The 23,884-nt window shown below is 41.5% G+C and overlaps 1 protein-coding gene across 1 annotated transcript in view; it reads left to right on the top strand.

Moving 5' to 3' along the window:
• LOC309719123 (protein mono-ADP-ribosyltransferase PARP14-like) overlaps positions 1 to 23,884 on the top strand; it is a 29,281-nt gene that overhangs the window by 883 nt on the left and 4,514 nt on the right. Inside the window, exons 2-21 of the mRNA XM_082554992.1 lie at positions 157 to 239; positions 3,288 to 3,315; positions 3,685 to 3,753; positions 4,575 to 4,748; positions 5,694 to 5,819; positions 7,410 to 7,511; positions 8,039 to 10,214; positions 10,506 to 10,712; positions 10,799 to 10,865; positions 12,368 to 12,604; positions 13,034 to 13,255; positions 14,527 to 14,653; positions 15,174 to 15,323; positions 15,520 to 15,582; positions 16,610 to 16,792; positions 18,070 to 18,273; positions 19,969 to 20,093; positions 21,060 to 21,295; positions 21,377 to 21,645; positions 23,320 to 23,459. Coding sequence (XP_082411118.1) covers positions 157 to 239; positions 3,288 to 3,315; positions 3,685 to 3,753; positions 4,575 to 4,748; positions 5,694 to 5,819; positions 7,410 to 7,511; positions 8,039 to 10,214; positions 10,506 to 10,712; positions 10,799 to 10,865; positions 12,368 to 12,604; positions 13,034 to 13,255; positions 14,527 to 14,653; positions 15,174 to 15,323; positions 15,520 to 15,582; positions 16,610 to 16,792; positions 18,070 to 18,273; positions 19,969 to 20,093; positions 21,060 to 21,295; positions 21,377 to 21,645; positions 23,320 to 23,459 — 4,988 coding nt within the window. The remainder of the gene's footprint in view (positions 1 to 156; positions 240 to 3,287; positions 3,316 to 3,684; positions 3,754 to 4,574; positions 4,749 to 5,693; positions 5,820 to 7,409; positions 7,512 to 8,038; positions 10,215 to 10,505; positions 10,713 to 10,798; positions 10,866 to 12,367; positions 12,605 to 13,033; positions 13,256 to 14,526; positions 14,654 to 15,173; positions 15,324 to 15,519; positions 15,583 to 16,609; positions 16,793 to 18,069; positions 18,274 to 19,968; positions 20,094 to 21,059; positions 21,296 to 21,376; positions 21,646 to 23,319; positions 23,460 to 23,884) is intronic.

Raw genomic sequence — 23,884 nt, 5'->3', positions numbered from 1 at the left:
CAAAACATGACAGGAAACAGGTTTTTATTCACAGGAAGTGGAAGCAGGAAGGGATTAGTTTCTTACTCTCTTACAAACAGCTCATCATTAAAAGTGTGTGTGTGTGTGTGTGTGTGTGTGTGTGTGTGTGTGTGTGTGTGTGTGCTGTGATTTCAGTGAGAGAGCGAGTCCTCGCGAGGAAGAATCATGAGATCATCCTGGACAGTAAAACCATCCAGTTGCGGCTGAGCTCAGAAGCAGTAAGTCCAGTTTTAGATGTTTCATGTGGATGTTTTTCATCACTCAGAGCTTCCTGTTTGCTGCTCGCTGTCACTGCTCTGGGTTCAGCTCTTTGGACCAAGCACCTTTAGGTTTTTATGACTAATCACTGAGCGCCTCCCTTTATACAAATATCACAGTTAGTTCTTTAAAAACAGAAAACTGTGACATCAGTCTCGGTCCTCTGATTCTGAGCTGATCAGAGATCTGGAAACATCAGGTACTGACTGTAAAATAATCCACGCAGGAGTTTTATGGCTGCTGAGCTTCTTATCAGCTCAGGACACAAACAGATTCACAGCTCCAGAGTTTCATTTCACAGGAAAATAATAGTTTAACACAAACGTCCTGCAGAAAAGGACGAAGCAGTTATTAAAGGAAGGTGAATATTTCCACTGGTTCTCTGATCAGATTTATTTTAGGGTTAATTTAGGGGCAAAAATAGTTTCCCCTATTTTTGTAAGTGAAACTTCAGTTAACTATTTGGCAGATTTTTATTCCAGAAGCATCGATAATCATGGAGTCACTGAAGTGGCTTCATGTTTGTGATGCAGCGAGTGATTTATTAAAGAAAGCTGGATTCCTGTTTCAGTGCTGATCAGTCCAAAGAGTCTTAATAACAGCACAGAGGAGGGATCAGCTGTCCTTACGAGAGGGTGAGCTTCAGTCTGTGTGGCAGGTTGTAAAGGTGTTTTCTTCATGGGTGGAAATAAACTCCTGGCTGTGTGACGGCAGCAGGAGCCTGACTTCCACTTGCAGCTTCTCCTCCTCATTGCTGTTTGTGTGTTTTGCTGCTGTGTGACCGGGCGTGGCTCCTCTGAACTCCAGCAATAACCAGCCTGGCTGACATGATGATGATACGTTCTCTTCACGTTTATAAGGCAGTGAAATCACAGCTTAACCTCCAAACCTCCCAGTTTGCACTTCTCACATCCGTTTGATCCCCGTCTGATATCCTTGGCCAGGGTGCTAACCTGACGTAGTTCTCCATCAGACTATGAGTGTCAGAGAGAAAGCTCTGAAAATATGAAAGGATAAACAAGGCGTGCTGTATAAAGCGCTGTTAGTGTTTGAGCACTAAAGTGTCATATAACAATCACTGTGGTGGGGTGTGGCTTGCGAGCTGCAGGGGAGGGGTGGAGCAGTGGCTTCAGGGTGTGGTGTCAGGGGAGTCTGACTCACACACCTGACCTCATCATCCAATCATATCTGACCTGTTAAAGCTGTTGCTGGGAGGGGAGGAAGCAGCCGGAAAGTTAGAAAAGAAAAGACGTTTAAAAAGTTCAACGCTGCTGTCGTCGGGTCCTTCACTGCCACAGTGTCACCAAATATGACTAAAATATGTCAACACTGGACTCTTTAAAGAAAAATCACAGTTATGATGTAATGTCCTTTCTTCTTTTCCTAAAATCACCTTCCTGGATTTTTGGAGAAACATGAGGTGAAGGAAAGCTGTCGTGGATTAAAAGAGAAGCACGATCTGCTGTGTTCAAAGTTTCCCAAATTTAAACCAGAGAGTCTCAGATACAGATGCAGGTTTTAAAGGTGGACAGCCTGGTGAAAAACACTGAAGCTGGGAATAAAAGAATAAAGTTTCACAGTCACACAGGTCAGATGGTCGTAATCAGACATGTTTCTGTCAGACATGTGGAATTATAGAAGAATAAGGACCCAAATGCAGACATGGATGCAGGAGAACGTTTTGGACAGAAAGTGAGTTTTTACAGCTGATCAATACTGCAAACAGGTGGAACAGAGAAAACTAAGCAAACCTACGCCGAGGAAAGCTAAGCATAAACACAACCTGAGGGATGAGGAACCGGGAAACACGGGGAAAGCTGACGGAGGCGACGCTGAGGCAACACGGGGAAGACGTGCAGCGGTGACACAGACGGACCAGTCACGAGCAAAGAACACACAATATATAAGCACAGGGGGAAACAAGGAAACTGAACACAGGAGGGAGACACGGCTGAACTTAACTGACATTAAAGATTCAGGAGACAGACACTATCTCTACTTTCAAGATTAGGCTTCAAACTTTCCTCTTTGCTAAAGCATATAGTTAGGGCTGGACCAGGTGACCCTGAATCCTCCCTTAGTTATGCTGCAGTAGACGTAGGCTGGATGCATTGAGTTTTTTCTTCCCACTGTCGCCAAAGTGCTGCTCATAGGGGGTCATATGATTGTTGGGTTTTTCTCTGTATCTATGAAGCGCCTTGAGGCGACGTTTGTTGTGATTTGGCGCTATATAAATAAAATTGAATTGAATTAAATTGAACATAACAAGACAGGAAGGAAGCAAAACTGAATCCAGTGACAAAACAGGAAACACACTGACTGAACTCAAAATATGTAAACTTAACACAGAGACCATAGGAACCTGAAACAGGGACAGGAGGGTACAGAGTAGATGACACAGGGAAGCACAACAACACCTAAGAACTAGAACTGAGGAAATACTACTATGGAGCTAGAAATACTAGGACAGAAACCAAAACGCTAACATCCCAAAACGCCATGAATAACAAATAATCAACAAACACAAATTAAACAGATGGAAAACACTGGGTCACTGACCCAGGACTGTGACAGTTTCTCAGCCGGTGATCCACTAATGCTGTCACTTCCTGCTGAAGAGACAAAAACACTCACGTTTCTTTTGTTCCTGCATCTCTCAGGTAAAATAATTTCACATCACAAAGCGTGTCGCACAAAGACAGCGACTTCACAACATAAACTCCAGGTCCGAAACATCTTTACAAGCCTAAAGAGGTCCAGTCCTACACAGATGCTTGATAAAAACTTGTCGTCATTCTCATGCGAACGATCGGCAGGACTGATCGATGTTCTGACTTTGTGAGCTGGTCCCAGCAGGAGGTCAAACATTTGATTTGTAGTGCTTTGGTCAACTTTGTGTTGATTTTGGTTAATGTTCTTTTTTTCTTGACCAAAACTCTTTGAAATGCTCATTAAACTGATTGCAGATTAATTTTTTTAGATTAAATCTTATTTTTGTTTTTTCTCAGAGCCCAACAAGCAGCGACGATGTCTCAGGTAAATCCTCCTCCTCAGCTTATCTCCTCAGTTTTTATCATCACAGTTTATTTAGTTTTTTTAGCTTCTTTGTGTAAAATGAGCTGCAGTGATTGTTTGTGGTACTGAAGGGAGATTTTACTGGACTTTATTTAAGTTGAAGCACATTCACATCATGATTTGTCATGATGTCAGATACGTTTGTTAAACATGTTCTGATTTGACTGATTATTCATCGTTTTTATGAAGAAAAACAATAAGATCAACTTTAAATCAGTTTGATGTGTTCAAGCTTCATCTGAGCTTTTCTCTGAGCGCCTGTGGTTCGACGTGTTCATGTTTGCTGATCATTACTCTAAACTGGACAAACTGGATCCTCTTGATTCTCAGACTCATCGACAGACTCAAAGAAGCCTCCGGCTGAACCTGGAAGTGGAGCTGCTGCTGCCAACAAAGAGGGTAAAAACAAACTGATGGAACAAATGTTGTGACAGTAATTTATGAAAACTGTGCCACAGTGCCTCATCAAAGCTGGAGCTGGTTCAAATGTAATATTTCTGTATGTGACAGCTTGTTTTAATTCCACTGGATTCCTCTGCTGTTAAAAGCTGTGGTCACACATGCACTGAGTGAACTTCAGCATGAGCTAAATGTCTGAGTGACACAGTAAATGTATTAAAACCAGTGTGAAGTCCAGTTGTGAGCACGTGTGAACAGAGCAGCAGCATGTGTGCCGATGTTCACAGTGTGGAGTAAATGTGCTGTGTGTGCAGATATAATAGTCGGGATAGAGAAATGCATCGAGACAGGGGGGTGACTTTGTTACTATATTATGTAATGTCAGTGTTCATGAGACTCTCAGGTCTTATTGATGAGTTCTTGTTCATGGCGATGTGGTCCTGATGGAGTGGATCCCCCTCTTCAGAGGTCGGCTCACTACTGCACACAGTGGACCTGCACTGTACTCATGCAGCTCACCTGGTCGTCACAGACTCTCAGTGTCGCAGGTTCACGCCTGTAGTCGTTGTGTGAAAGAGGTTTACTCAGCAGTGTGAATGACTCACAATTAAAATATTTTTATTAGAAATAAATAATAAGCACTTACACCCTAGTGTTATGGAAACGGACACGTGATTTCAGTCTTAAGTGAACAAAGTCAGATCTGATTAGTCTCAAATTCTGTGACTCTATGAAGGAAAGTTTTAGGGAACACCAGCCTGGAATCAAGAATCATTTTCCTCCAACACTGATGGGCTGTTTCTGACTCGTGTTTCTCTCAGACTCAGAGTCGTCTCAGAGCTGTGCGGTGGTTTTGGAAAACGTCACAGACAACATGTCCACAGATCTGCTCTCCATGCTGGTGGAGAACATCTCCGGGTTGGATGAGAACGGCTACAGCATGGAGAACATCTGGGAATCCAACAGCACCGTGGTCACATTCAAAAGCCCTGCAGGTAGGACACACCTGGACTTTTCCTCCCACACACTACACTACAGGGCAGGCATCCCAGATCTACTTTGTTAAAACCTTTGATTCTGATTTTACATTTAAAACTCTCTTTATGCAGCACTCAGATAAATTGTGCAGATTTGTCCATATTTACAGAAAATTTTAATAAAACTATAAGATAATAATTGAATAATTATTTTAATATACGTTTTTACAAAACTTGAAATATAAAAAACTGTTATCTTAATGTACGCTGTTTCAGACACATGTGGGTTACTTTTTTCCTCTGTATAACCTTTCACTCCACGTCTGAGCTCAGTGTTCACGTTGGATTCAACCCCAGATCTCATTTCTCATGTTTTGGGGCGATCGTGGCTCAAGAGTTGGCAGTTTGTCTTGTAGTCGGAAGGTTGCCGGTTCGAGCCTCGGCTCTGACAGTCTTGGTTGTTGTGTCCTTGGGCGAGACACTTCACCCGTTGCCTACTGGTGGTGGTCAGAGGGCCCGGTGGCGCCAGTGTCCGGCAGCCTCGCCTCTGTCAGTGCGCCCCAGGGTGGCTGTGGCTACAATGTAGCTGCCATCACCAGTGTGTGAATGTGTGTGTGAATGGGTGGATGACTGAATGTAGTGTAAAGCTCTTTGGGGTCCTTAAGGACTAGAAAAGCGCTATACAAATACAGGCCATTTACCATTTTGGAAATGTTGCTTTAAGATGTTTATATTTTCAAACCGTGTCTTTCAAATGTCCTTACAAACATTGTAGAGCTGATATCAGTGGACAGCTTATGCTGGCTCAGTCTTTGAGATTAAACATTGATTTTAACCTTGAAACAAGTTCTATTAGAAATAACACTAAAATAAATAAATCTGACATTTTATAGCCCAGCTCTGTCTCTCATCCTCTGATGAAACAGTTTAAGTCTGAAAGGATTAATCTGGATTATTTTGCAGATGTGGAGAGATTCCTCTCTGTAAGTCAGACCAGCTCAAAGATGAAGAAGCAAGGACTGACCGCTCGGCCTCTGGAGGCAGCAACGGACATCCGAGTGGAGAGTCTTCCTCCAACTGTGGTTGAAGGTACATATGCTCCTAAAAACCATAGACTGTATATAAAAGTCTAACTTCAATAATTACTTCCTCCAAACCATCAACGTGTCTTTTAGACCCCATTCCTACAAAACTGCTCAAAGAAGTCCTGCCATTAATTAATTCTCCGATCTTAAATATGATCAACCTATCTCTAATGATCAGCTATGTACCACAGGCCTTCAAGCTGGCTGTAGTTAAACCTTTACTCAAAAAGCATCTCTAGACCCAGCAGTCTTAGCTAATTACGGGCCAATCTCCAACCTTCCTTTCATATCAAACATCCTTGAAAGAGTAGTTGTCAAACAGCTAACAGATCATCTGCAGAGGAATGGTTTATTTGAAGAGTTTCAGTCAGGTTTCAGAGCTCATCACAGCACAGAAACAGCTTTAGTGAAGGTTACAAATGATCTTCTTATGGCCTCTGACAGTGGACTCATCTCTGTGCTTGTCCTGCTAGAACTCAGTGCAGCGTTCGATACTGTCGACCATAATATCCTATTAGAGCGATTAGAACATGCTGTAGGTATTACAGGTACTGCGCTGCAGTGGTTTGTATCATATCTATCTAATAGACTCCAGTTTGTGCATGTAAATGGAGAGTCCTCTTCACACACTGAGGTTAATTATGGAGTTCCACAGGGTTCAGTGCTAGGACCAATTCTGTTTACATTATACATGCTTCCCTTAGGCAGTATCATTAGAAGACATAGCATACATTTACACTGCTATGCAGATGACACCCAGCTCTATCTGTCCATGAAGCCAGATAACACACACCAATGAGTTAAACTGCAGGAATTCAGATCAAACTGAGGTTATTGCACTTGGCCCTGAAAATCTTAGAAATATGGTATCTAACCGGGCTGGTCGACTATTCATTATTATCAGGAAGTCCTAAAAACTCCCTGAAAAGCCTTCAGCTGATCCAAAATGCTGCAGCAAGAGTCCTGACAGGGACTAGATTCATGTGAGTTTGCTGATTGTGTATTTGTGTGTATTTTGAAGCTTTGTTGCATATTTGTTGATGATTCCTTTTCTCCTGGTTTTCTTTTTTTGTTGTTACCATTTCACATTATCCGGGTTTTAAATTTCTTTAAACACACTGTAATATGTGTGTAATATAATAAAAAAACAGATCTGTTTTTTCCCTCTTTCGTGAGGTTCAGCACATATTACAGTGTGTTTTCAATATATGGGATGAATTATTAGAATTGTAGATCCTAGCATGTCTCAGGATTTCTTGCCAAAACTGTTTCAGAAAAACACCTGCAGAAAAAAAAAGATTCTCACACGTAGTAGATTCTATATTATTAGAGTTTTTTGTGATGTTTTGGAAAAGTTATATCTGTCAGTTTGAGCTGACTTTTATTTACGGCATAAATATGTGTTTTAAAACAAGAGTTATGTCATGTTATTTACAATGAATGCTGGATGTCCTGAGGGGGTTCTGCTGTTCCTGAGCTCATTCATCATTACACAAACCTCACGTTATTGTCAAATTTCATGGAGACGAACCTTTAGAAATTGAATTTATCCTTTAAGCAGCTGTAAAATTGTGTATTTCTGTCTTATTTCTAGACATGCTGGAGCTGTATTTTGAGAAGACCTGGACTCTGCCGGCCAAAATTGTCATGATCCCAACTGAACAGGCTGCCATCATCACTTTCAGCGACCCTAAAGGTTTATTTAGCACGGTGGCATGTTGGTTAGCACGGTGGTTAGCATGGTAGCCGCACAGCAAGAGGGTCCTGACCCTAACCCTATTCACACACTGGTGGAGGCAAGCTACAGTTGTAACCACAGCTGCCCTGGGGCAGACTGACGGATAGGTTAATTGATTAATCTAAATTGCCCATAGGTGTGAATCTGTGAGTGAATGTGAGTGCGAATCGTTGCCTGTGTCTATGTGTTAGTGTTCTGGCGACCTGTCCAGGGTGTACCCCGCCTCTCACCCTATGACAGCTGGGATAGGCTCCAGTGCCCCCCGCAACCCTGGAAAGGATAAGCGGAAGCGAATGGATGGATGGATGAAATAATTTGAATATGAAAGGAGTTATAGAAGAATGTTTTATGTCTGTGGGGTTATGTCAGATAAAAAAAGGTTCAAAACCCCTTGTGACTTGGATAAGTCTTTATAGAAACATTTTAAAAAATCCCCTTAACACCACTTACCTAACCTTTGCTTCTCTGCTCCTTGTTTGCTGCAGTTGTGGAAAAGATTTGCGTTAAAAAAGACCTCGAGATGAAATCTATCACAGTGAAGGTATATCCATACTACGAGTCACTGGGAACCGCCTTGTACAGCAAAGAACGCCCAACATGGAAGATGCCCGAGCCCTTCACAGAGCCTGTTCACCACGTTATCTGGAAATTCCTTGTGGAGAAGAAACTATCAGAACACATCAATGATCAGATGCGTCCACACTTCTGCAGAGTGGATTTGAATGACCCTGAAGTGAAACTCAGCCCTGTGCCGGAGTTTTTGAGGCAGCAAGGTCTGACTGCAGAACATGTAGAAAACTGGATGAGTAAGGTCCAAGAGGCCTTCCGTCGCCTGATGTCTCAGTACACGGCATTCGAATGTCAAGCAAATACACCGGGATGGACAGCTGCAGAGAAAGATGTCCGTTCGGTGGTGAAGGAAGATGCCATCCTGGTGCTGGATACATCCAAAGGGGTTCTGACTGTTGCTGGCCGAGCTGATGATATAAAACGAATCAGGGCTCCTGTGGAGAACATTCTTCTGAAAGCCATGAGTCACATTGAACGACAGACAAACAGCATCTCTGAGGAAATGATTTTGTCCCCTGCGATGTTCTACATCCTGAAGCAGGAGGGGCTCCAGACAGCTGCTCTGGACATTTCTCCTGAGATGAAACTCTCTTATGATGAAGGCACCCAGAAGTTAACCATTACAGGACTCACTGCAGAGGTCTTCGAGACTAAGTCATGGATCTTGGAGAGGAATGTGAATATGAGTAAGAAACAACAGAATGTCCCCCCATGTCTTCTAGACTTTCTCAGAACATTGGATCCCATGGACATGTCCCAGGATCTGTTCACATCTCAAGGCATCAGTGCAGTCTACACCATTGACAACAAAGGGCTTCTCCTGTTGGGGAGTTCTGACAGAATCCTTGCTGATGCGGAAAGTAAGATGAAGGCTGCTTTGGCTCATCAGATTGTAAATGTGGAAGATCCGGAAGTTCTAAAACTCCCTACCTGGATGGACCTGAAACAAAAGCTGCTGGATATCTTCAACTTATCGAAGAAAAAAACTGTGGCCATTCAGATGCACCCAGAGAGAAAAATAACAGTGGCTGGTTTTGTGAATCCAGTGAAAGAGGTCAGCCAGAGTCTGAGGGTATTTGTTGAGAACTACTCACGAGTTCAAGAAACCATTCGTGTCCAATCCTGTGCTGCTGTTCAGTTTATTGAAAAGAAAAGAACAGAGGAATGGTCCAGTATTGCCAAAGATAATAATGTTTCAGTAAGTTTTCATGTAGAGAGGCCAAGAATCAGCTTTGCTGGAGCTCGTCTTCATGTCCAGAAAACCAAATCCTGCTTTATGGAACTGGCCAGTGCTCTCTTCACTGACACCTTAACTGTGGACAAGCCCGGAGCAAAGAAATATTTCCAAAACCAAGGAAGCATTTTCCTGTCTACAATAATGAATGAGTTAAGATGTGTTATTCTCCTTCGTCCAGAGATTGAAGAGGAAGAAGAAGAGGAAGTAGAGAATTATGAAGAAGAAACTACCCTGTGCAGAGTGCAGACCAACAGTGGAGTACTGATTTCTGTCAGTAAGGTGGACATCTGCAGCTTTGGTGTGGACGCTGTGGTCAATGCAGCTAATGAGGACTTAGACCACATTGGTGGCCTGGCTTTGGCACTGCTAAAGGCTGCAGGACCACAGCTGCAGAAAGAAAGCAGCGACTACGTCGCTAAAAATGGACGTCTACGTCCTGGTGACGCCATCATAACAGATGCATATAACCTGCCTTGCAAACATGTTGTCCATGCAGTTGGTCCACGATTCTCTGACTTTGACAGGAAGACAGCAGTGTCACGCCTGAAGACTGCAGTTACAGAAAGTCTGACACAAGCAGAGATGGCCAACTGCTCCAGCATTGCACTGCCAGCGATCAGCTCGGGCATCTTTGGTTTCCCCGTTGACCTCTGTGCTGAGACCATAGCCCAGGCAGTTCGGGAGCACTGTGACAGCCCACAAGGTCTGAGATCATTAACTGAGATTCACCTGGTGGACAACAATGATAGGACCGTCAGAGTCATGGCCACAGCTGTGAGCAAGGAGTTCTCTGACCTCGGACCTACCATGACCATCCCACAGCAAGCAGGCGGGAAACGAACAGGAGCTTCAGGGTAATGTTAAAGTTTTTTAATAATGAATTTTTACTGTGTGCAACTCAACATTGGTTATATGCAATAAAATGCAAAAATAAAATAGACGAGGAAAAAAATTAACTTTTTCTGTGTTTCAGCAACATCTACTGTAATATTTAAACTTCTGATGAAGTGTTAGCTTTATTTTGATACCAAGATAGTTGACACAGGGTTTGTGCTTGCAAAGAAACTTACATGCAGCATGTAAGTTGAATGTCCACCATTTTATTAAAACAAAGTGAACTTAAACATTTTAAAATTGTTTCTCAGTGGATATCACCGAGGTCGAGGCAAACGAGGTCAGAGCCAGTCACATGGTGCCAGTTGGTCTGAAACAGAAGGAAGAGGAGGAGGAAGAGGAGGAGGAAGAGGAGGAGGAGGAGGAAGAGGAGGAGGAGGTGAATCTTGGGGAAATCATCAGGGTAACAGGGGAAGCCAAAGTCCCAAGCAACACACCAGCCACGGAGAGCACGGAGGGTAAGGTTCCTCATCTTCTTTTCTTTGGTTGTATAAAACTCTGCCATAGTGTGATGTCATCAGTGCTGTTATCTGATTGGGTGTAGGTTGGAGCAGACCACGGCTGAGGGATTGAAGATCATTCTGTGCAGGGGAAACATTGAGGACCAGACTGTGAGTACCTGTGGTGCTGTTTGGATCACGACTGAGAGGATTCTGTAAACTGCTGGTTTAGAGCTAATTATAACATGAGAACATAGAATTAGATCACATACACATAAAAACCAAGATTAAAGGTGAATTCTAGATTATTACAATTTGTAGAAAATCTTTATAGTTTTGTCCTTTGTTGATCACTCTCTGTTGACCCCTATCTGACCACTCACATTCCTTTGCTTATCACACGTCTTTTTATTAGTCTTTACTTCTCAAACTTTGCAGATTAATGCAGAAGTGCAATGCAAACATTTCAGTCTGCTAAAACTGATCAGATCCAAAACGCACCCGTTAATGGCCGAGACATTCGCCTTGCTTACGTCTTGGTCCTGGATCGGTGACCCAGGGTTTTGCGTTGTTATTAATCTTTGATTTCATCATGATTTATCATTGCTAGTCTCTTGGTTTCTGTTGTGTATTCTAGCTCCGTAAGTTCTTTAGTATTTCTTGATTTCTAGTCTTTAGGTTTTGTTTACGTGCCTCCCCTGTGTTCCTTGTTATGTCTACTCTTTGCCTTCCTGTCCCACATTAGAGGTCTCGAAGTTCTCTGTGTCTTCCTTGTCATCCTTACCTCTGCGTTCGTGTATTTCCTGTTTTACTTTGAAAGTCTGTGTCCTATGTCAGTGTATTTTGCTTTTCTTCTTTTGTCTCCTTATGTCAGCTTAGCCCCAGCTGTGCTTCCCTCCTGTTTCCTTTCCCTCATTACTTCCTGGTGTATTTAAGCCCTGTGTTTTCCTCCGTGCGTTGTTGTGTCGTGCCCTTACACTGCTGTGTGTTTTCTCTATGCTCCCGAGTCCCATTGTTACTTCCTGTCAGTTCCAAGTCCCTTTGTTTCTATTTCCCTCGACTCACATATTCTGAGTCTTAGTGTCCTAGCTTCTAGTTTCATGTTTTGGTTCTTCTATTTAGTCTTTGAGTTTTTTTTAGCGAATAAAGCTGCTGCTTTGAGTTTACCTTTTGTGTTAGAGACCTCAGTTTGGGTCCTCATCCTGTCTGCCACACAGCAGAACCACAACAGTTTACATCACAAAAGACGTTAAAATACAAAATCTCAAACCCATTAACCAGAATACAATTTGCAGTAATTCGCATGTTTAAGATTTAGGTTAAAACAAAAAGTATAGTTATAACAGTCTGTGTTACACTGTTCCTACCATACATCTGTGAAGAATTGTTATCATTTAATGTGAAATATCAAAGGGGAAACTTTTACTGTGGGGCTGAATATTTGGCTCAGGGTTGTTTTTGCTGTTTTAACTTTTACAAAATCTAACCCGGCCAGCCTGAGCAGACGCCTGCTTTGCTGTAAGCAGTTTGGTATCGTCTGCCACACTGTGCAGACATTTAGTTCCTCGGCCATTTGGTTTTAAAAATGAAAATCATAAAATGTTTTTGTATTTTTGCATGAACCGTTGATTGTTCAAGCCTAAGCTTTGTGCCATTTTGCTTTTGTTCCACAGACTGACATCATCGTCAACACCATCTCAGAGGACATGAACCTGAGGCAGGGAGCTGTGTCCAAAGCCATCCTGTCAGTAGCCGGAAGCAGTCTGCAGGACGCCATCTACTCTGAAGCCAGAAGGGACACACTGCGAGACGGGGAAGTCGTCGTCACTGACAGCTACAACCTCACATGTCTCAAAGTCTTTCATGCTGTTTGTCCATCCTGGGACAACGGAGGCGGCCAGGCAGAGGAGGTGAGGCTTCTTATTGAAGGTTAGACAATTAATGTGGGTCCAGTGACGGCTGAATCTGTAGTAATGAATGTGGATGATTTAACCTCATTTAAACAAAGAAAAGTCAATGAACTGTAAGGCTCACTTACATGTTTCAGAAGAAATGTTTCTTTTTAATTGAATAATAAAAAGATAAACACGGGACCTTTTTGGACAAATAACAAACATCGAGACAGAAAACAGTCACAGTACTTCAGACAGAATACAGAGAAGCTGAACGGCAGATAGTTACGGGAGAGGTCGTCTATATGAAGGCCTCAGATCACCACAGTCCTTTTCTGCTCCACATTCATCATGTCTGATACCATTTGTGTGGTAATACAGCATATTAAGCTTGTTATGATATCACTGAAGTCCAGCTTCACTTTATGTCTTATCTCTGTTTGTCAGGAGTTAACGTCCATCATCAGATACTGTCTGGTGGAGGCTGAGAAACGTCAGATGGCATCGTTGTCCTTCCCAGCCATCGGGACAGGACACCTGAGCTTCCCCAGAGCCCTGGTGTCCAAACTCCTGCTGAGAGAGATCCGCTCGTACAGCGGCAGCAGAAACCCTCGCTGTCTGAGAGAGGTGGTCATCGTCGTTCACCCCAGTGACAGCCAAACCGTGGATGTGAGTTTGTGACTCTCTGATAGGAGCTGTTTAAGTGCTTATCATGTTCTGACAGTGAGCACTAGAGACGAGCAAACCCACCCTGTTAGTGAGTGAAAGCACAGAGTAACACACAGACACTGATGTGTGACACGGTGAGACCTGACCTAAACTGTCAGGTGGAAAGAATTGTTCCAAAGTTTGTCTTCAACTTCCTGAGACAATCATATGAAACAAGTATATTCCCAAGTTAAAGACTTGTTTAATTGCAAAATTCTCTTTTGCTGCAAGAAATACTCCACTTCACTCCGTGTTCATATGGACTTACAGATCTAACACAGGGCTGAGAGGGAAAAATGGTAATTAAAGCAAAAATACACTGCAGTGCAAACAAGTTGTCATTGTCATTGTGTGGCTTTATTTTGAACATGTTAAAATAATTCAACAACAAAAGAAAAAACACAACCAATCAAAACAAAGCACAAGGAAAACAGAATAATCATAATCCTAATAAATAACATGTTCAAAAAGGAGTAGGAAGAAGCATACACGTATCTAATCCCACCCCTTTCTTCTGTTTGTACTAATAATTATCACTAAATACTAATAATAATCTTTTTAATGTTGTACAAATACAGGATGTTTTAAATGTGATTCTCCCATGAAGTTGTTTCCAACATTTGTTTTAGAAGACAGCTTTCAGAATTTTGTCAGGAAGTAGGTTCTTTTTTGTTTTATACATAATTTGTGGTGAAAATGAACCAGATCAGTGAATTTTAGTGTTTTTGATTTTAAGAACAGGGTATTTGTATAATCTCTGTGACCAGTATCATGGATTACCCTTATAGCCCTTTTTTGCATGATGTTAGTGAGCATTTATGAGTATTGCCCCAAACAGTAAAGAATGTAGAGTGAGTTGCATTAATAACACATGACAGGTGATGCTTTGCTTTATGTCCAGAAAAAAAACAACAACAACAAAGTTTGGATCAGCAAGTTTAGTATTCATTTAACACCAGCAAGAAATAAAATAAATGTGTTATCCAAATTGGTAATTTAATCATTTTGTGTTAACAAATACAACAATATACACCCAGGTTGTATTTCAGGCAACACAGTTTGTTTCTAGTGACATTAGTTGAATTTGATGTGTTAGCTCCTTTTTTTTCTTTTTTACATGGTCAACACTGTTTCATTCTGCTTTAGCAAAAACTAGGCAGTGCAAAAATAACAAAAAAATAAAAACTAGACAGAGATTGATACTAAATAGTCTTATAAATATTCTTTGTCAGTGTTTCTCCAGGGAGTTCACTGGTCAGGGTGTTGCAAGGAACATGCAGCATGAAGCACGTGATTTTAGTGAGTTACCAGGCAAGTTACCAGCTCATCAATCCACCAGCCAATCACAACACTCCTCAGGTAAGAGCCTTCAGAAGTGCTAAGAGAGCACAAAAAACTCGAGCAGAAGCCTTCTCTAATATATGATTTACTGAGTATTTAGGCTTAAAGCACTGAATTGAACTCATTTAAAGTTCATCCAGATCAAACTGATGGTAGTCACTGTTTTATAAAGATCTAACAGCCCTGATGTGACTGTTGGTGATAAAGAACTGCTCAAAAGTCTTTCTTTAGATTTGCTTCCAAAGAGTCTTTGTAGTCATTTTTAAAGTGGAGACAATTTCAGTCTAGTCCTTGAACCTCATCATTTTTTTTCTTTTTGACCTATAAATTATTCAGGCATAAAAAAGGCACCTAAGGTATGAACTGGTGTTGTCTAGACATAACTTGACACAGAAGCAGTTTTAATAGGTCATCTATCCACAATAGATAAAAGAGAAAAGGCTGATATATGCCAAATTACATAAAAATGGTGTGTGTGTGTGTGTGTGTGTGTGTGTGTGTGTGTGTGTGTGTGTGTGTGTGTGTGTGTGTGTCTTAGCCTCCTTCGGTCCAGTCCTGTCCACCTCCCTCGGTGTGTACCAGATGCAGATGGGTCAGCTCACCCTTGAGGTGTCATCTGGTGACATCACCAAAGACATGAGTGATGTCATTGTCAACTCCTCGAATAAAACCTTTAACCTTAAAGCAGGTCAGTGTTTGTTTTTCCGTGCTTATGCTAAAAAAACAGCGATATCCTCGTTTGTTATATGTATCAGTATATTTATCTCTACAGCTGAGTAACCACAGCTGCATGTATCGAAAGTATTTTGAAAATGTATTTTTTGTGGTCTGTATTTAATTCTCTGACAGTGTAACGTCTGACTGGACCTCTTATTGTTCCGCAGGAGTCTCCAGGGCGATCTTGGAAGGCGCTGGAATAGCAGTTGAGCTGGAGTGTGCTCAGATTGGTGTGTACATGGAACGACAATAATCAGTTCCCTCAGTACCTCTGTGCTTCAAATTCATACAGTTGAGCAGTTCTAACTGACAATGTGTTGATATTTATTTCCACAGAGGGACAGACTCGATCTCCTCACAACCCTAAACATAATTCATTAAATGATTTCTTTTAATATTTCATATAGCCCCAAGTTTTTAGCGAAGCCTGGATCTTTCCCACTGTTTTCACTTTTCATCACAAAATACGATTTGATATTTAAGATCGCAAGCTAGATAAGTGAGACAATTTTCTACTTATGCTAATTATTTGTAACGCTAGACAAAGATGTGATAAAAACATGCACCGTATATTACCGACCTCTAAGCTCGAAGTTCAGTGAACTCAGAGACGACTTGAAACCTCGAACCTAAAATAGTCGTGCAAAACCAGCGACAATAAAAGTTTTTCCAGGTCTTTAAACATACTGTGGCTTCTACGTTCACTTTAACAGCGCCTGTGAATAATCGATTACTCACACACACTAAAACTAAAACTAAACGAATCAAGGAGAGAAAAACTGTGTTGGTTCTGTAAACACCACCAGTCACAGAGGATAGAAGAATATTACAGTGATTTCAAAATATCGTCAAAGGCCTTGCTGTCCTACATCGGAGCCTGCCATTTACCAATATCTGTTTTCTTTATAACAGCTCGCTCTGCCAGACTGACACCATAGGCCTACATTTACCATGTATGACCTATACTGATTTGCTTTTCTGATCACAATTAACAAGCTGTGCCTGTCCTGATAAGTGGTTACTCACAACAGAATATCATCTCTGAGATTACGACCTTGCACTGAATTGCTTGGCTCTTGGTATATTGTCACACTGAAATGAGCCGACTGCGCGTCGTGTTTAGAAAACTGTGCAACGTTTGTAAATCCTCATTAAAGTAATCACACCTATGAACGCTATTTGGGCATTGTGCTCATAGACTGTTCTGAGTAAATCTGGCCCTTTGTGTTATAAGTGTTGTGTGTTTCCTCTCTGCAGTGAGTTCCACGGCTCAGCCTCGTGCAATGATCCTGACATCAGCCGGGCAGCTGCCCAGCGGGAACATCATTCACATCATCGGCCAGAACGACCCTGAAAACATTAAAGACATGGTTTACTCGGTGCTGAAGGTCTGTGACGAGAACAAGTTCAGCTCTGTGGCCTTCCCAGCCCTGGGAACAGGTCTGTACAAACTTTATACTCAGTTCACTGATTCACTGTGCAAACAGCTGATGGTTCATGGACGGTTCCATAAACCATCAGTATGGGTGGTGAATCACACTACTCTTACAAAGCTAAAGTCTGAACAGGGTTTGTGTCACAACAGATGTCTTTAATGCAAAGCTGAGACACACTAACTAACCCTTCTACAGTCGTGGCCAAAGGTTTTGAGAATCACATAAATATTGGAAATTGGAAAAGTTGCTGCTTAAGTTTTTATAATAGCAATTTGCATATAATCCAGAATGTTATGAGGAGTGATCAGATGAATTGCATCGTACTTCAAATTAATTACTTGCAAATTAACTTAATCCCAAAAAAACCTTTCCACTGCATTTCATTGCTGTCATTAAAGGACCTGCTGAGATCATGTCAGTAATCGTCTTGTTAACTCAGGTGAGAATGTTGACGAGCACGAGGCTGGAGATCATTATGTCAGGCTGATTGGGTTAGAATGGCAGACCTGACATGTTAAGAGGAGGGTGATGCTTGAAATCATTGTTCTTCCATTGTTAACCATGGTGACCTCCAAAGAAACGCGTGCAGCCATCACTGCATTGCATAAAAATGGCTTCACAGGAAAGAATATTGTGGCTACTAAGATTGCACCTAAATCAACAATTTATAGGATCATCAAGGGCTTCAAGGAAAGAGGTTCAGTTCTTGTTAAGAAGGCTTCAGGGCATCCAAGAAAGTCCAGCAGAACAACTAGAGGCTCTGAGTCCCATGGTAGTCAGTCGAGCAGGTGGAACAGACAGAAGGGAAGCTGAAGAAGAGCGGAGTGTACGAAGGGGCGAGTATGTATGGAGAAGATCGGATAGATATGGAGGAGCGAGGTTATGAAGTGCTTTGAAAGTGAGAAGCAGGATCTTGAAATTGACACGGAGGTGAACTGGGAGGCAGTGGAGCTGTTTAAGAACAGGTGTTATATGTTCACTGGATCTAGTTCTGGAAATAATACGAGCAGCTGTATTTTGAACTAACTGCAATTTATGGAGGGATTTATGAGTTAAACCATAGATTTAACCATTTAAATCAGCTGCGTTGGATCAAGGACACATCTCAAACCTGCAGGACACCGGCCCTCAAGGCCTGGAGCTGGACACCTGTGCCATAAAGCATTGGTTTGTTGGTGATGTGTGTGAGATTGTTGCTGTGCTGAGTTTTACAAAGTGTACTCTTCATCCTCTTTCCATCCTTTCATCATCATCATCACTTGGTCCTTGTCTGCCTGTCAGGTCAGGGAGGGGTCAGCCCTTCAGCAGTGGCTGATGCCATGGTGGATGCAGTGGTGGAGTTTGTGAGGAAGAAACAGCCAAGGTTTGTTCAGAGTGTGAAGATCCTGATCTTCCAGACGGTCATGCTGAACCACTTCCACATGAGCATGAAGAAGAGACAGGGAGAGACGGTGGAGGAGAAGACTGTCTTTGACAAATTCAAAGGTACGTCATTGTTCATTGGCAGGGAAGCCCAACTCTAGATGGGTTTTTTTCATGTATAAAACCTTTTTTTCTGCACAGAAAAAATATTTTAAAATTTTCTCAAAACATAATCCTCATTTTTTGTTTTTTTTAATGAAAGAAAAGCATTTCACAATAATCTTACCTGTCTGTACAGCTCTTTGGCTCTATACTGGAGATGAAAGTCTGTAAAAGCACATCACAAATATGTAAAATAGTTTGGAATTCATTCTTGGTCAATGTGTTGAAGGCAGTAATGCATCTGAGAGGGAATTTTCTTTCGGCATCCATTAGTCCCATGATTATATTTAGAGCTGTGGCATGCTCTTCCTGCAGCAGGATGACGTTTGTGGGTCAGAGTGATAAAGGAAAATGTCACTGCCTTTATGGAGCAGCGTTAGAACTCTGTAGATCAAAGGAATTGGATATGTAATAATATAAATAGATATATGATGATGATAATAACAATAATAACAGTCTCACATTCACTACAGCCAACCCCAAATTCAAAAAAGTTGGGACACTGCATGAAATATAAATAAATAAATGGAATGATCTGCACAATAGAACACAGAAAACATATCAAGTGTTTAAACTAAAAATAAAAAGTACCATTTCAAGAAATGTTGGGACAGGGCCACGTTTCCCACTAAGTAGCATCCGTTCTTCTTTTACTCTGTAAATGTCTGGGAGCTGAGGAGAGCAGCTGCTGGACTTCTGGGAGAGGAATGTTGTCCCATCCTTGTCTCATAAAAGGATTCTAGTTGCTCAGCATACTCCTAGAGCCTCCATCCAGTTTAAATGAAGTTTGATCCAGAGAAGATGGCAGCATCTCTGTATCATATTCTCATATGACCTCTGCATGATGGAGCTTTAACCTGCATGTGTGGATGCAGGCAGTGATTTACAGACGTGTTCCTGAGCCTCTGCACTGATCTCCATCCCAGAATCATGTTTGTAATGCAGCGCTGCCTGATGGCTTGAAGATCAAGATGAAGATTAAGAAAATCCAGTGTTTTCCACCTTATCAGAGAGATTTCTCCAGATTCGCTTCACTGAAAAACATTATTCTGACATTTTTCCATAATTTGTAGACAGTTTTTTGCAGATTGGTGAACCTCTGCCCATCTTTACTTCTGAGAAACTCGGCCTCTCTAAGATGCTCTTTTTACACCCATTAATAAACTGACCTGTTACCAATTAAACTTAATAGTCACAGGATGTTCCTCGAGCTTTTTGTTTTTATTACCACTTCCTTTTCCAGCCGTTTGTTGCCCCCGTCCTACCCCAACTTTGTTGAGACATGTTGCTGCCATAAAAATCAAAATTAGCCCATATTTTTCTTAAAGTGGTCCATTTCCTCAGTCTAAATATTTAACAAGTTTATGTTCTGTTGTTAGTTGAAAATTATTGCATTTGGTTTTTATTTACATTTCACAACACTCTGTTTTATTTTTTTCTTTGTTTCTTTACATTTTGGTTGCACATGGTTACATAAACACATTAGATAAGAACTGTAGCCAAAAGTGATGGTGACAGATTGCGGGAACGCTAACCTATAAAATGAGTGCGAAACAGCCCATCAGGTCAGCTGAATCAGTTGTTTATTTTAAAGTTCAGGCTATATGAGGCTTTATTATGTATACATGTAGTTTTATTATTGTTTTATTGTTTCAGCAAAAATTCGTCAAGTCGCTTCAGTTCTGGGATTCGGGTCAGAAGAGTCCAGCCCTGTTGACTTAGTTCTGGAGAGGGAAGAGTTTGAGCCCACAGTGTTTCAGCTGTGTGCCGACGACAACAAGGTACACATACATTTTATACTTTATTCCAACAATATTTAAAATTTTGCAGGGCAAGGCTTCCCACATCAAACAAAATAACTGAACTTGCAAATTTTTGTGCTAAATCAAAAGACGCAATGAATCAAAGCCTGTATGGTTTTAAAAAATCCCCTCAGATTCTGTCAGATTCAAACTTTACAAATAATTTACCATGGAGAACATTTTACATCGTGGGCCACAGGCCAGGCCCTTTCTCTCAGTTTAGAGAGAAAGGGCACATTCAATATAAAAAGAAGTGCAAGTTAAACTGGGGCTGCAGCTAATGATTATTTTAGCAAGTGTTGTACTGATCATTGCTTAATCAAGTAATCGGATAAGAAATGCATTTGTCTTATTAAAGAGCAATAATAAATATTTAAAAGGGGAAAAAAAGAATGAACTGCTCGTTGGTTTCTATTTTAGAACTTGCAATATTTAAAAACCCTCAGGCCATTAGCTCAGAGTTTAATGACCCATTTACGTTTTTGATGCCCTGTGAAAAAAGCTTTTGTTTTTATATTTTTTAAAATTAATGCAATTTAATTAACACAGTATTTTATATTATTTCATTTTCAATCTGAAAAATGTTACAAAAGCCTTGAAACAAATACGGTCAAGTACACCTCATGTCCCCCTTTAGACTCACCCCTGTCTACTGCAGACATCACTTCCATGTCTTAAAGGACGGCTGCCGTCAGCCTTCAGCGAGCTGTATGATTTAAACATATATCAGACTAAGTTAATAATTCATCTGCATATTTTAATTGTCTTCTGGAGCTTCCTGCAGATTTTTCACAGAGTTCACATTTATTTACGTCAAAGCTTGTTGATCAGGAGCTTTTCAGGACTAGTTTTTTCCCAGTAAATGTTTTAATGGGCGATTATTATTTTATCAAAACGTGTCGATGCCTGTAACTAAAATGTACCACGATTTCTCCAACCCTGCAGGCTCTGAGTCAAGCCAAGAAAAGGATTAATGACCTGATTGTTGCTGAGCAGGCACAGAAAACCATCTCTGACCCGTTCATTAGTCAGCTGTCACAGGCTGACATGGAGGAGCTGAAGGCTCTGCAGAGGAAACTGACGGTCAGCATCCGTCTGGACAAAGGAGCAGAGGACCAGGACCCCGAGATCCACCTGGAGGGTCTGACCAGAGACGTGTTCACTGCTGAGTCTGCAGTCAGGTCAGCAAACAGAGACATAAATGTATTTCAAGAATGTTCAGTGCAAAGTCCTAACTGCTTTTTCTATTTGATGACCATCAGGGACATCATCCGAAAGGTGGAGAGGGCGGAGAACTCAAAGAGACAGGCTTTGTTAGTGAGCAGCCTGGTAGAGTGGCAGTATCCAGACCGCAGTGGCTCAATGGTGGCCTTTGATATTTACACCAACCTCAAACTGGAGGAGGCGCTAGAGAAGAAACAAAAGGTGAAGATCAAGATCAACAATGAAACGTACACCGCTGATCCAGGACTTAGAAAAGCAGTTACAGCAAAGAGGCGTAATGTAGAGCTTCTTCGGAAAGACCTTAAAGGTGAGTCACTTATGTGCATGTAGTACTTATGTAACCATTTGTATTTTCCAAAGTAAAACCTTCATGAAAGACTAAGTGGCGAGTTCTGACATCTTCCCTTAAAATGTTTAGAATTCTAAAGAAAAGGAGGGAAAAACTAATAAAAAAGAAAACTTATAAAAACCCTGAGAACAGGTAACCACAGTCCTAAAGTACAGTCATGGCCAACGGTTTTGAGAATCACATAAATATTGGAAATTGGAAAAGTTGCTGCTTAAGTTTTTATAATAGCAATTTGCATATAATCCAGAATGTTATGAGGAGTGATCAGATGAACTGCATCGTCCTTCTTTGCCATGCAAATTAACTTAATCCCAAAAAAACCTTTCCACTGCATTTCATCGCTGTCATTAAAGGACCTGCTGAGATCATGTCAGTAATCGTCTTGTTAACTCAGGTGAGAATGTTGACGAGCACGAGGCTGGAGATCATTATGTCAGGCTGATTGGGTTAGAATGGCAGACCTGACATGTTAAGAGGAGGGTGATGCGTGAAATCATTGTTCTTCCATTGTTAACCATGGTGACCTCCAAAGAAACGCGTGCAGCCATCACTGCGTTGCATAAAAATGGCTTCACAGGAAAGAATATTGTGGCTACTAAGATTGCACCTAAATCAACAATTTATAGGATCATCAAGGGCTTCAAGGAAAGAGGTTCAGTTCTTGTTAAGAAGGCTTCAGGGCATCCAAGAAAGTCCAGCAAGCGCCAGGATCGTCTCCTAAAGAGGATTCAGCTGCGGGATCGGAGTGCCACCGGTGCAGAGCTTGCTCAGGAATGGCAGCAGGCAGGTGTGAGTGCATCTGCACGCACAGTGAGGTAAAGACTTTTGGAAGATGGCCTGGTGTCAAGAAGGGCAGCAAAGAAGCCACTTCTCTCCAAAAAACCCATCAGGGACAGATTGATCTTCTGCAGAAAGTATGGTGAGTGGGCTGCTGAGGACTGGGGCAAAGTCACTGCTGATTGTTTGGGGCATCTGGAAAAAGGCTTGTCTGGAGAAGAAAAGGTGAGCGCTACCATCAGTCCTGTGTCATGCCAACAGTAAAGCATCCTGAGACCATTCATGTGTGGAGTTGCTTCTCATCCAAGGCAGTGGGCTCACTCACAATTTTGCCCAAAAACACAGCCATGAATAAAGAACGGTACCAAAACACCCTCCAACAGCAACTTCTTCCAACAATCCAACAACAGTTTGGTGAAGAACAATGCATTTTCCACCACGATGGAGCACCGTGCCATAAGGCAAAGGTGATAACGAAGTGGCTCGGGGACCAAAACGTTGACATTTTGGGTCCATGGCCTGGAAACTCCCCAGATCTTGATCCCATTGAGAACTTGTGGTCAATCCTCAAGAGGCGGGTGGACAAACAAAAACACACTAATTCTGACAAACTCCAAGAAGTGATTATGACAGACTGAGTTACTGTCAGTCAGGATTTGGCCCAGAAGTTGATTGAGAGCATGCCCAGTCGAATTGCAGAGGTCCTGAAAAAGAAGGGGCAACACTGCAAATACTGACTCTTTGCATAAATGTCATGTAACTGTCAATAAAAGCCTTTGAAACATATGAAGTATGTGAAAACTATTAGTGTAGCACAACATTATTTAAACTGAATTCTTCCAATGATCTTTACAGATGACAGTGCTCTGCCTTCTTGCTGGGAGGACATGAAAGGAGACCTTGTGAAGTTGTTTGCTCTGACTCCAGGAGCTCAGGAATACAACGATGTGGAGCAGGAACTGACAAAGAATCGACTTCATGTTAACATCATCAGTGTATGTTCAGCCACAAATACACGGAGCAGACTGTATGACTGTGACGGTTAAAAATAATTGGCTAGTAAAATTAAAGTTCTAAATTTCAACTTTAAATTGAGTTTGTTTCTCATAGACAGTTTATGAAATATGTGTGAAATTAAATTTTTTATACATCCCACAGAAACAAATACCTGATAATTTATGTCAGTGTAGGTTTTCATGCAGGTCATGCTTGAGATGAAGTCAACTGGACTTTTTAGGCGCTTAAAGATTTTTCACCTGGCATCTAAAAAAAAAAAAACCTAGAATTTCACTTAACAAATTGGAGCACAGACTTCTTTGATGGTCTCTTAGTGTTAAAAACAGAGTAAACTCCAAAAGCCATCAATAACATGGAAGTGGTATTTCTTAAATACATTTAAAAATATATATATAGATATAGA

Source organism: Aulonocara stuartgranti (genome assembly GCF_965226115.1).
Source record: "Aulonocara stuartgranti genome assembly, chromosome: 12".
Classification (NCBI taxonomy): domain Eukaryota; kingdom Metazoa; phylum Chordata; class Actinopteri; order Cichliformes; family Cichlidae; genus Aulonocara; species Aulonocara stuartgranti.
This window is presented reverse-complemented; position numbering and strand designations above follow the sequence as displayed.